The following is a 12,427-nucleotide window of genomic DNA, read 5'->3' as shown; positions in this document are numbered from 1 at the left end:
AAACACGGTCTGGAAGGTGAAGCAAACAGGCATCCTTTACTTTTCCTTCATGGAAAAGACAAATGAAGAGAATTCACAGAAGTTACAGTTGACCAATACACATGGGGAAAATGTGCAATTTCAGCTATTATCAAGCAAGTATGAATCAAACAAGGAAATGCCACTTTTTGCCTAGCAAAGAGGTTTAAAAGGACAGTAGTACTCCATACTGCTGAGGGTGAGGAGGGTACTCTTCCAGTGAGACTTCCTTGGTGGTGAGGGCAAATTAATAAATACAACCTGTCTGGAGAGGGAGCATAAAGTAATTACACTTGTAGGAACCAACCCTAAGAAAATAATGCAAAATGCAAAGATTTAGGTATGAAGACATTTATTTGTAGAAAGTACAACCTAAATATCCATTGATGGCAAAATAGTTGAATTATGAATCTACACGCCAATATATTATGCAACCATGAAAAAAGGAAAAAGTGATATATAAGCATTAAGGCATGTAGCAAGGATACAAAAGTACTTTGTCGATTTTGAGTTTTTAAATTTTTATATAATAATTATATAAATGCAGGCAATTTGAAAGAAAACCACGATCCAGGTAATCTCCATTCATTTACAGTCGTTACTTGGGCAAGTCACTCAGACCTTTTTGAGACAGTTCCCTTTGTAGAATGGCGATAATACCTAGCGGGATGGTTGGGGAGATTAAATGGGATCACTCGTCTAGAAAGGTACCAGGTCGGTGAGCAGGGTTCAGTGTCCGTCCCTTCCCTTTCCCTTTAGGTCATGGTTTCCTACATCTGGGGAAATTGCTCGGTCCCCAGGCTTGCTGCCTGAATGAGCAAGGGAAACAAATTATGGCGCCAGGCTTTTCTGTTAATCCCTCTCATGTCACCCTGCCGGCTGAGGGCGGCAAGGCCGTTTACGCGCCACGCCGGGGAGATCCGGACACCGGGCGGTCTCTGGGCGGCGACACGCACTTCGAATCAAAACCGCGCCGGGGCCGGGCTGAACTCCGAGGAGGTTGCCGGCTCGCGAGGTTTGGACGTCCCCTCCCGGCTACAGAAAAGCGAGGCAAAAGAGGCGCGCGTACGCGCACACAGCGACCCCGTCTCCCGCCGGCGCGCGAGCGCTTCCCAAGCCCAGTGCGCGAGTCCCCGCCCCTAGCCACGGCGCGCCGGGGGGCGGGGTGAGGCGGGGCTTCGCGAGGAGCCACGGGACGCGGCACCAATCGCGGGGCTCCTCCGCCTCGGCGTTCGGTTTGAAATTCTGCGGAGGCCTAACGGCTCGTGGAACGGCTACCGGGAGTGAGACCGCCGGTGCTTGCGGGTGGTTGCTGCGCTCGGGCCCGCGTGGAGAGGGTCGGGGCCTCGACGCCCGCCCTCTTGGAGCGTCCGCCATGAGGAGAAGGTGCGGGTTGTGAGGGAATAGAGGGGACGTGGGAGGGATCTGTGCCGGTCCCGGGTGCGGGGCGGTGGCGGGGCGGGGCGGAGTCCGACAGGCCGCCTTAGGCCGTGGGCCGGGGTGTCTCTTCAGCCGGCGCCCGAGTGAGGCTGGAAGAAGCCAGTCACGGCTGGGAAGCGGCGAGCCGGTGCACGGGCCGCGGGCCCTTGGCGGGGTGGAGGCCAGACCTGACGTGCGCCTTCCTCGGGGCCGCGGGCCCTTGGCGGGGTGGAGGCCAGACCTGACGTACGCCTTCCCCGGGGCCGCGGGCTCCCGCAGGCCCCGACGCCCGGGTGCGGGCCGAGCGCAGGTGCCCGGGAGAAGCGGCGGGAGGCCAGGCGGGCCCGCGGCGCCCCCGGTGCCGGGCGGTCAGAGCTGGCGTCCGGGAGCCCCACCCTCTCCGCCAGCAAAGCGTCTCAGGTGCTGCTTCTTAGCACCGACGGCTTGTCCTAAGTCCTGAGTCTTCTATGGTCAGTGTTTCTAGTTTTTCTTTAAATAAAGCCGTGCAGTTTTTAATTTATCGTTGCTTTTCGATGTATCTGGGTTGCAGTGTTAACACTTTACTTGAATTGGAAAGATAGCTTGGTTTTCGTGCAAGTTGAAAAACTCCGATAAAGGAATTCTTTTCCTGTCGTTTTAACAACTTATCAGGCAGTGCTGGGAAAGGAGTGTCCGAATTGAAATTGGGACCAGACGCACCACAGTGCCACCTATCAGCCTTGTGACTTTGGGCAAAAATGTTGAATGTCAGTTTGCTCATCTCTAAAATAAAAATGTCAGTGCATAGGACTTTTGTGTTAAAAGCGATGCAGATGTTAACCTTATTTTCTATAAGTAGTGGGTGAAGCATTGTGATGATTCATTATTAAATAATTTATAGTTACTAGTCAAACTGATTGATGTATGGCTTTGTAAGTTTCCTCCTTCCATGATTACTAATTCCGACCGTTTTTTTCAAATGCTTGCCCTCGTGAGAATGGGAATGGAGTACAAATCACTGGTACCATTGGAAAAACAGATCTCAGGTGTAAGGTTGTGGATTACAAATATATAAAAGACAGCACATTTAAGCTGCTGTGCGTTTCAGCTAATGATGCATTCTGAGGACTAGTAAAATTTTAAATGACATTTTACAGGAAACTCTTACTCCAAGTCCATTAACAGTTTTTGGATTGTTCAGGCATCTACTGCTTTCAAGAAAGTAAATGAAGGGGGAGGAAGGGTTATCAATTAACTTTGGTTCCAGGCTGACAGATATAATTAGGCTTTAAAAGAGCAACTGGAATTACTCTACTAACAAAACCAGACCTTCAGGTAATCTGGATTTCAGGTATTCATATTTAGAGAGGACTATGAGAAGTATGCCTGAGGAACATGGTTATCAGAATGGTCACTGAATTAACTATTGGCTATCGATTTCTGAAGCAGGTTGTACAGAGGAGCTTAACAAAGCTTCTCTGGAGGGCTATTTAGGAAAAAATAGGACTTTGTTTCAGTAGAATGCTGCCAGAAGGTAGGAAATCATTTAGAGGGTCATTTGGGATATCTTCCAGTCTAGTGACTTAGGTTCAAGAGACTGGAAAAATTGGCCCCCTTTTCAACCTCTGTATTCTTGGGTGGTATTCTTGTAAGCACCCTCAGTTTTTCAGTGATGTACTAAGAAAAAAGTCTCAAGTTTGCACCTTTTAGGGAATTACCTGAAACCATTTAGAAAGGCACTACATAATTGTACCATGATGATTATTTTTTTAACATTTTTTATGCTTTTATTTATTTTTAAAGTCTTATTGAAATTTACAATGTTGTGTTTAATTTCTGCTGTACAGCAAAGTGATTCAGTTATACACATATATTCTTTTTTAAACACTTTTATTTATTATTTTTAAATTTTATTTATTTATTTATTTTTGGCTGCGTTGGGGTCTCGTTGCTTCGCGTGGGCTTTCTCTAGTTGTGGCGAGCGGGGGCTACACTTTGTTGCGGTGCGTGGGCTTCTCATGGTGGTGGCTTCTCTTGTTGTGGAGCACGGGCTGTAGGCCCACAGGCTTCAGTAGTTGTGGCTCATGGGCTCCGTAGTTGTGGCTCGCAGGCTTTAGAGCGCAGGCTCAGTAGTTGTGGTGTACCGGCTTTTAGTTGCTCCGTGGCCTGTGGGATCTTCCCAGGCCAGGGATCGAACCCGTGTCCCCTGCATTGGCAGGCGGATTCTTAACCACTGCGCCACCAGGGAAGCCCCACATCTTCTTTATCCATTCATCTGTCGATGGACATTTAGGTTGTTTCCATGTCTTGGCTATTGTAAATAGTGCTGCTGTGAACATAGGGGTGCATGTATTTTTTCAAATTATAGTTAGTCTGGGTGTATGCCCCAGGAGTGGAATTGCTGTATCATATGGTAACTCTGTTTTTAGTTTTTTGAGGAACCTCTACACTGTTTTCCATAGTGGCTGCACCAACTTACATTCCCACCAGTAGTGTAGGAGGTTTCCCTTTTCTCCACACCCTCTCCAGCATTTGTTATTTGTAGACTTTTTATGATGGCCATTCTGACCAGTGTGAGGTGGTACCTCACTGTAGTTTTGATTTGCATTTCTCAATTAGTGATGTTGAGCATCTTTTCATGTGCCTGCTGGCCATCTGTATGTCTTCTTTGGAGAAATGTGTCTTAAGGTCTTCTGCCCATTTTTCGATTGGGTTGTTTGGTTTTTTTGTTGTTGAATTGTATGAGCTGTTTGTATATTTTGGAGATTAAGCCCTTATCTGTCGCATCATTTGCAAATGTTTTCTCCCATTCCGTAGGTTGTCTTTTCATTTTTTTATGGTTTCCTTTGCTGTGCAACAGCCTGTAGGTTTGATTAGGTCCCATTTGTTTATTTTTGTTTTTATTTCTGTTGCCTTGGGAGACTGACCTAAGAAAACATTGGTATGATTTATGTAGGAAAATGTTTTGCTTATGTTCTCGTCTAGGAGTTTTATGGTGTCATGACTTATATTTAAGTCTTTAAGCCATTTTGAGTTTATTTTTGTGTGTGGTGTGATGGTGTGTTCTAACTTCATTGATTTACATGCAGCTGTCCAGCTTTCCTAACACTGCTTGCTGAAGAGACTGTCTTTTCCCCATTGTGTATTCTTGCCTCCTTTGTCAAAGATTAATTGTCCATAGGTGTATGAGTTTATTTCTGGGCACTGTATTCTGTTCCATTTATCCAAATGTCTGTTTTTGTGCCAGTACCATGCTGTTTTGATAACTGTAGCTTTGTAGTATTGTCTGAAGTCTGGGAGGGTTATGCCTCCTGCTTTGTTCTTTTTCCTCAGGATTGCTTGGGCAATTCTGGGTCTTTTATGGTTCCATATAAATTTTAGGATTATTTGTTCTATTTCTGTGAAAAATGTCCTGGATAATTTGATAGGGATCACATTAGATCTGTAGATTGAGTAGTATACCATGATAATTATTATTCACAGTGACTGCACTCAGGTGTCATAAGATCATACAGCTTTTTTGAAACATCTTTATTTGTTCAAATATTCTTCTTGAATCTTTATTATATATAAGACACCATTCTAAGTGGTGGGGATTCAGCAGTGAACACAACTGACATCCTTGCCCTTTAGAGGTTACATTTTAATGACAAAAAAAAAAGGTAATAAGTAAGCAAATTTTACATTAAATGGTAATAAGTGCTATGGAGAGAAATCAAGCAGAGAAAGGGGATAAGTACTGAAGGTGTGGGAAAGGGGAGTTGCAGTGTTAAGGGATAAGTACTGAAGGTGTGGGAAAGGGGAGTTGCAGTGTTAAAGAGATTGGTCAGGAAAGGCCTCCCTGAGAAGGTGATCTTTGAGAAAAGACCAAAAGGCGGCAAGGGGCAAGCCATGGGACACCTAGGGGAAGACAGTCTAGGTTGAGGGAATGGCAAATACCAGCACCTGAGGTAGGATAGTGCCCGGTGGGTTCCCGAAAGAGCAAGGAGTCCAGTGTGACTGGAGGAGATTAAAGGGCTCTGGAGGCCTTTGTAAAGTCAGAAGATTTTCCTCTAAGATAAGGAATCACTGGAGGATTTTGAGGGCATGGAGGCTTGTGGCTTCGGTGCACACAATAAGCTTAAGGAGGCCAAGGCAGAAGCAGGGAGACCAGTTAAAAGACCAGGGCAGTGGTACAGATGAAGAGATGATAGTGGTGACCTGGACCAGGGAGGTAAAGGCAGAAGTGGGGAGGGGTGAGATTCTGGCTGTCTTCCCCCCCCCCCCCTTAATATTTATTTATTTATTTAGGCCGCACCGGATCTTAGTTGCAGCACACGGGATCTTTAGTTGCGGCACGCGAACTCTCAGTTGCAGCATGCGTGTGGAATCTAGTTCCCCGACCAGGGATCGAAACCAGCCCCTCTGCATTGGGAGCGTGGAGTCTTACTCACTGGACCACCAGGGAAGTCTTTTGAAAGTAAGGGTAATGGCAGGGATGTAAGAAAGAGGTGTCAGAATGATATAAGAATTAAACTCATATAATTGGAATGTTATAAAGAGTTTTTTAATTCTTTGAAAATATATAAACAGAAATATATAAACAGCTCATGCAGGTCAATATTAAAAAAACAAACAACCCAATCAAAAAATGGGCAGAAGACCTAAATAGACATTTTTCCAAAGAAGACATACAGGTGGCCAAGAAGCACATGAAAAGCTGTTCAACATCACTAATTATTAGAGAAATGCAAATCAAAACTACAATGAGGTATCACCTCGCACCAATTAGAATGGGCATCATCAGAAAATCTACAAACAACAAATGCTGGAGAGGGTGTGGAGAAAAGGGAACTCTCTTGCACTGTTGGTGGGAATGTAAATTGATGCAGCCACTATGGAGAACAGTATGGAGTTTCCTTAAAAAATTAAAATAGAATTACCATATGACCCAGCAATCCCAGTACTGGGCATACACCCAGAGAAAACCATAATTCAGAAAGACACATGCACCCCAATGTTCATTGCAGTACTATTTAAAATAGCCAGGTCATGGAAGCAACCTAAATGCCCATCAACAGACGAATGGATAAAGAAGATGTGGTACATATATAATGGAATATTACTCAGCCATAAAAAGGAACGAAATTGGGTCATTTGTAGAGATGTGGATGGATCTAGAGACTGTCATACAGAGTGAAGTAAGCCAGAAAGAGAAAAACAGGGCTTCCCTGGTGGCGCAGTGGTTGAGAATCTGCCTGCCAATGCAGGGGACACGGGTTCGAGCCCTGGTCCGGGAAGATCCCACATGCTGCAGAGCAACTAGGCCCGTGCGCCACAACTACTGAGCCTGCGCGTCTGGAGCCTGTGCTCCGCAACAAGAGAGGCCGCGGTAGTGAGAGGCCCGCGCACCGCGATGAAGAGTGGCCCCTGCTTGCCGCAACTAGAGAAAGTCCTCGCACGGAAACGAAGACCCAAAGCAGCCATAAATAAATAAATAAATAAAATTAAAAAAAAAAAAAAAAAAGAATATCCTTATCATCTAAGGATAAAGACCATTTAAAAAAAAAAAAAAGAAAGAGAAAAACAAATATTGTATATTAACGCATATATGGGGAACCTAGAAAAATGGTACAGATGAACCGGTTTGCAGGGCAGAAATAGAGACACAGATGTAGAGAACAAACGTATGGACACCAAGGGGGGAAAGTGGCGGGGGGTGGGGGCTGGGGGTGGTATGAATTGGGAGATTGGGATTGACATGTATACACTGATGTGTATATAATAGATAACTAATAACTGCTGTATAAAAAAATAAAATTCAAAAATTCAAAAAAAAGAGAAAATTATACTGTCATGAGAACTGCTTCTAGAATATTTGGTAATTCCAAACACTTGTTAAAGTAATCAGCTCCAAGGGAGGGTTAACTTTTTCATTATAACAAATTGTGTTTAGGCCCATCTGCTGGAGTTTAGCAGTCCATCTGCTGTATAGGTGTTTCGGTTTTAATTGATTTTGAGATCTATGAATTTTATCCCAATTTCATGTCATTTTATTTTGTAGAAGTAATTTGACTAAATGAATCAGCAATCATATCTGTTTTTCAAGTAAGTCACAAATTTCAGAACTTCCAATTATGTGCCAGATATTTTTAAATAACAGCTTTATTGAGATATAATCCTCATACTATACAATTCACCTATTTAACATGTTACAACTTAATTATTTTTAGTATATTCAGAGTTGTGCAACTATCACTGCAGTCAGTTAACATTTTTATCATCCCCTTAAAAAACTTATACCTATTAGGGGTCAATCCCCTTTTCCCACCCACCTCCCTCCCCTGAATCCCAGCCCTAGGCAACTGCTAATCCACTTCTTTCTCTATCGATTTGCCTATTCTGGATATTTCATATAAATGGAATCATGATATGTCCTCTTTTGTGACTGGCTTCTTTCACTTGGCATAATGTTTTCAAGGTTTATTGTCAAATATTATTCCATTGTATAGGTATATCATATTTACCTGTTCATTATTTGATGGTCATTTGGGTTGTTTACACTGTCTTCGTTGTGGCACACGGGCTCCTTAGTTGCGGTTTGCTGGCTCCTTAGTTGCAGCAGGTGGGCTCCTTAGTTGTGGCATGTGGGCTCCTAGTTGTGGCATGAGAACTCTTAGTTGTGGCATGCATGTGGGATCTAGTTCCCTGACCAGGGATTCAACCTGGACCCCCTGCATTGGGAGCACGGAGTCTTAACCACTGGACCGCCAGGGAAGTCGTCTTGTAGGTTATTTTATTTTATTTAATTTTTTAATTTTTTAAAAAATGTTTATTTATTTGGTTGCACCGAGTCTTAGTTGTGGCACATGGGCTCCTTAGTCACGGCTCACTGGCTCCTTAGTTGCAGCAGGTGGGCTCCTTAGTTGTGGCATGCGAACTCTTAGTTGTGGCATGCATGTGGGATCTAGTTCCCTGACCAGGGATTCAACCTGGGCCCCCTGCATTGGCAGCACAGAGTCTTAACCACTGCGCCACCAGGGAAGTCCCTCTTGTATAGGTTATTTTACATAAAATGCTAAAATTAGGATTTTGACTTGTGGGTTCTTTTGTCTTAAAAGTGAAGTGCAAAGGGATTATTTGTCTGAGGAAGCACTTTAGTTAAACTTGAGTTAATTGAGATTATATTAAATACCTTGATACCTGTTAACATTTCTAAAATGGAGTACAGTAAATTCTTTCTTTTTTAAAGGAATTCCTTTATTTTTATTTATTTATTTATTTATTTTTGGCTGTGTTGGGTCTTCGTTTCTGTACAAGGGCTTTCTCTAGTTGCGGCAAGCGGGGGCCGTTCTTCATCGCGGTGCGCGGGCCTCTCACTATCACGGCCTCTCTTGTTGCGGAGCACAAGCTCCAGACGCACAGGCTCAGTAGTTGTGGCTCACGGGCCTAGTTGCTCCGCGGCATGTGGGAGCCTCCCAGACCAGGGCTCGAACCCGTGTCCCCTGCATTGGCAGGCAGACTCTCAACCACTGAGCCACCAGACCAGGGAAGCCCCGTTTTTTTTTGTTTTTTTTTTTTTAATAATTCCTCTTGGCTGCACCGGTGTCTTAGTTGCGGCATGCACGTGGGATCTAGTTCCCTGACCAGGGATCAAACCCGGGCCCCCTGCACTGGGAGTGCCAAGTCCTACCCACTGGACCACCAGGGAAGTCCCTGTAAATTCTTTTAAACACTCTTCATTATGGGGGTATTGATAATTGGCCGTCCGGTATATAGGCAGCTGGTATTTGTGCAGAAGTTTTTCTTGAACTAGGACAGGCAACCTTTGAATTGGGATTTCTTGGCTAGAGAAATGTCTTGGATATGAATATATTAAAACCTAAGGAGGACTTCCCTGGTGGTGCAAGGTTGGGAATCCGTCTGCCAATGCAGCGGACATGGGTTTGAGCCCTAGTCTGGGAGGCTCCCACATGCTGTGGAGCAACTAAGCCCGTGTACCACAACTACTGAGTTCACGCGCCACAACTACTGAAACCCGTGCGCCCTAGAGCCCATGCTCCACAACAAGAGAAGCCACTGCAATGAGAAGCCTGTGCACCCCAACGAAGAGTAGCCCCTGCTCGCCGCAACTAGAGAAAGCCAGTGCAGCAACGAAGACCCAACGCAGCCAAAAATAAAATTAAATAAATAAATAAATAAAGAGAGAGAGAAAAGGAAGGAAGGAAAAGAAAGGAAGGAAAGAAGGAAGGAAGGAAGAAGTGAACAGAAAAGAAAAAAAAACCTATGGAGAAACTGATGTTCTTGGAGATCTAGGCTGGTGATTCAGAACCCCTGAATATGCTGCGACAGAGAGGGGGCCAGTGAGAGCCTCTATCCTCATCATTTGCACACAAAGAGCTTCAGTGACTTGTTCGAGGCCTCCTGGCTAACTGATAGCAAAGCACATCCAGAGTTTAGTTTCTCTGGTGCCAGAGTGGTCTCTTTGTTATCCAGGTGTACCAAGAAAGGAGAGAAAATCTCTGTTATTTAAATGCTGTGTGAAGCAGACTAAGGGTTATCATTTTTAAAGTAAAGGTTTTTTGAGAATTCCCTGGTGGGCAGTGGTTAAGACTGCGCTTTCATTGCCGAGGGTGCAGGTTCGATCCCTGGTCGGGGAGCTAAGATCTCACAAGTTGTGCAGTGAGGCCAAAGAAAAAGAAAACTGAAGTTTTTTTTGAAAGATAAAACACAAGGTACACAGTTAAATTTGTGCTTCAGATAAACAGTGAATAATTTTTAAAATAAACTTTTTGTAATTGAAGTATAACATACATTCAGAAATGCACACAAATCAAGTGCAAACTTGATGGATTTTCATAAAGTCAGCACACACTGTGTAACCCCAGGACAATGACAACCACTATCCTGACTTCTCAAAGCAAAGCTTAGTTCTGCCTGTTTTTGAACTTTGTATAATTGGAATCATGTAGTGATAGATGCTTGCTTATATGGCTGTTTTTCCTCTTCTTCCCCAACTTTTTGTTCTGTTTTTCCATCTTAGTTGTTTCTTTTACCTCCCTTTTTTTTTTTTCTTTAAGAATTGAGTTATAATTTACATACAGTAAAATTGACTCATTTCACATGTACAGTTTGAATTTTGGTCACTGTGTATAGTTATGTAATCATCATCACCATTAAGATCTAGAACCATTCTGTCACCCTAAAAATAGTTGCCTTGAGCTTCCCTGGTGGCGCAGTGGTTGAGAATCTGCCTGCCAATGCAGGGAACACAGGTTCGAGCCCTGGTCTGGGAAGATCCCACATGCCGCAGAGCGACAAGGCCCGTGAGTCACAACTACTGAGCCTGCGCGTCTGGAGCCTGTGCTCCGCAACAAGAGAGGCCGCGATAGTGAGAGGCCCGCGCACCGCGATGAAGAGTGGCCCCCACTTGCCGCAACTGGAGAGAGCCCTTGCACAGAAACGAAGACCAAATGCAGCCAAAAATTAAAAAAAAAAAAAAAAAAGTTGCCTTGTGCCCCTTTGCAGTTGATCCCCTGCCCCGATTCCAGGCAGCTCATTTGCTTTCTTTCACTATAGTTTTGCCTTTTCTAAAATTTCATAAGATGGAATCATATAGTATGTAGTCTTTTTGCATTCGACCTCTTTCATTTAGCATAGCTCAACGTGATGTTTCTGAGATTCACCCATGTTTTTTATTCATTGCTGTATTATTCCATTATAGGAATGTACTGTTTCTCTATTCTGTTGATGGACATCTAGGTTGTTTCTACCTTTATGATATTATGAGTAGTGCTGCTTTGATCATTTTGGTACATACCTTTGGTACATATGTGTGCATTTCCGCTGGGTATGTATGTAGACATGGAACTGCTGGGTTCAGCTTTAGCAGATACTGCCAACAGTTTTCAAAGTGGTTGTACCAATTCACACTCCAAGCAGTAGTATATGAAAGTTCTGGCTTTTCTGTACACTCACCAACACCTGATTATTTTTTATATTTTAGCCGTTCTGTAAATTAATAGTTGTAGTTTAAGAACAACAACAAGGCCACCTACTGAATGGGAGAAGATATTTGAAAACAGTATATCTGAGAAGGGGTTAATATCCAAAATATACAGAGAACTTACACAACTCAACATTGAGAAGAACGAGCAACCTGATTAAAAAATGGGCAGAGGATCTGAATAGACATTTTTCCAAGGAAGACATACAGATAGTCAGCAGGCACATAAAAAGATGCTTAACATCACTAATCAAAAGGGAAATGCAAAACCACAATGAGATAATCACCTCACAACTGTCAGAATGACTATTATTATTATTATTTTTGTTTTTTTAAATTTTATTTATTTATTTATGGCTGCGTTGGGTCTTTGTTTCTGTGCGAGGGCTTTCTCTAGTTGCGGCAAGTGGAGGCCACTCTTCAGCGCGGTGCGCGGGCCTTTCACTATCGCGGCCTCTCTTGTTGCGGAGCACAGGCTCCAGACGCGCAGGCTCAGTAGTTGTGGCTCACGGGCCCAGTTGCTCCGCGGCATGTGGGATCTTCCCAGACCAGGGCTTGAGCCGGTGTCCCCTGCATTGGCAGGCGGATTCTCAACCCCTGAGCCACCAGGGAAGCCCAGAATGGCTGTTATTAAAGACAGTAGATAACGCGTATTGGCGAGGATGTGGAGAAAAGGGAACGCTTGTGCACTGTTGGAGGGGATATAAATTGGAGTAGCCACTATGGAAAACAGTATGGAGATTCCTCAAAAAATTAGAAATAGGGCTTCCCTGGTGGCGCAGTGGTTGAGAATCTGCCTGCTAATGCAGGGGACACGGGTTCGAGCCCTGGTCTGGGAAGATCCCACATGCCGCGGAGCAGCTGGGCCCGTGAGCCACAATTGCTGAGCCTGCGCGTCTGGAGCCTGTGCCCCGCAACGGGAGGGGCCGCGATAGAGAAAGGCCCGCGCACCGCGATGAAGAGCGGTCCCCGCACCGCGATGAAGAGTGGCCCCCGCTTGCCGCAACTGGAGAAAGCCCTCGCACG

General features: G+C 44.5%; 1 protein-coding gene across 4 annotated transcripts in view; it reads left to right on the top strand.

Moving 5' to 3' along the window:
• The first annotated feature begins 1,226 nt into the window (after nucleotides 1-1,226).
• PRC1 (protein regulator of cytokinesis 1) overlaps nucleotides 1,227-12,427 on the top strand; it is a 30,262-nt gene continuing 19,061 nt past the window's right edge. For 2 of the 4 annotated variants that reach the window (XM_057542926.1, XM_057542925.1), the window contains exon 1: nucleotides 1,227-1,404. In XM_057542926.1, the coding sequence (XP_057398909.1) occupies nucleotides 1,394-1,404 (11 nt within the window). In that variant the 5' untranslated portion in view covers nucleotides 1,227-1,393. The remainder of the gene's footprint in view (nucleotides 1,405-12,427) is intronic. The other 2 variants (XM_057542927.1, XM_057542929.1) reach the window with 2 other exon arrangements.

This window comes from Balaenoptera acutorostrata, chromosome 3 (assembly GCF_949987535.1).
Source record: "Balaenoptera acutorostrata chromosome 3, mBalAcu1.1, whole genome shotgun sequence".
In the NCBI taxonomy this organism is placed as follows: domain Eukaryota; kingdom Metazoa; phylum Chordata; class Mammalia; order Artiodactyla; family Balaenopteridae; genus Balaenoptera; species Balaenoptera acutorostrata.
Note: the sequence above shows the minus strand (reverse complement) of the source record. Positions and strands in the feature narration are given on the sequence as shown.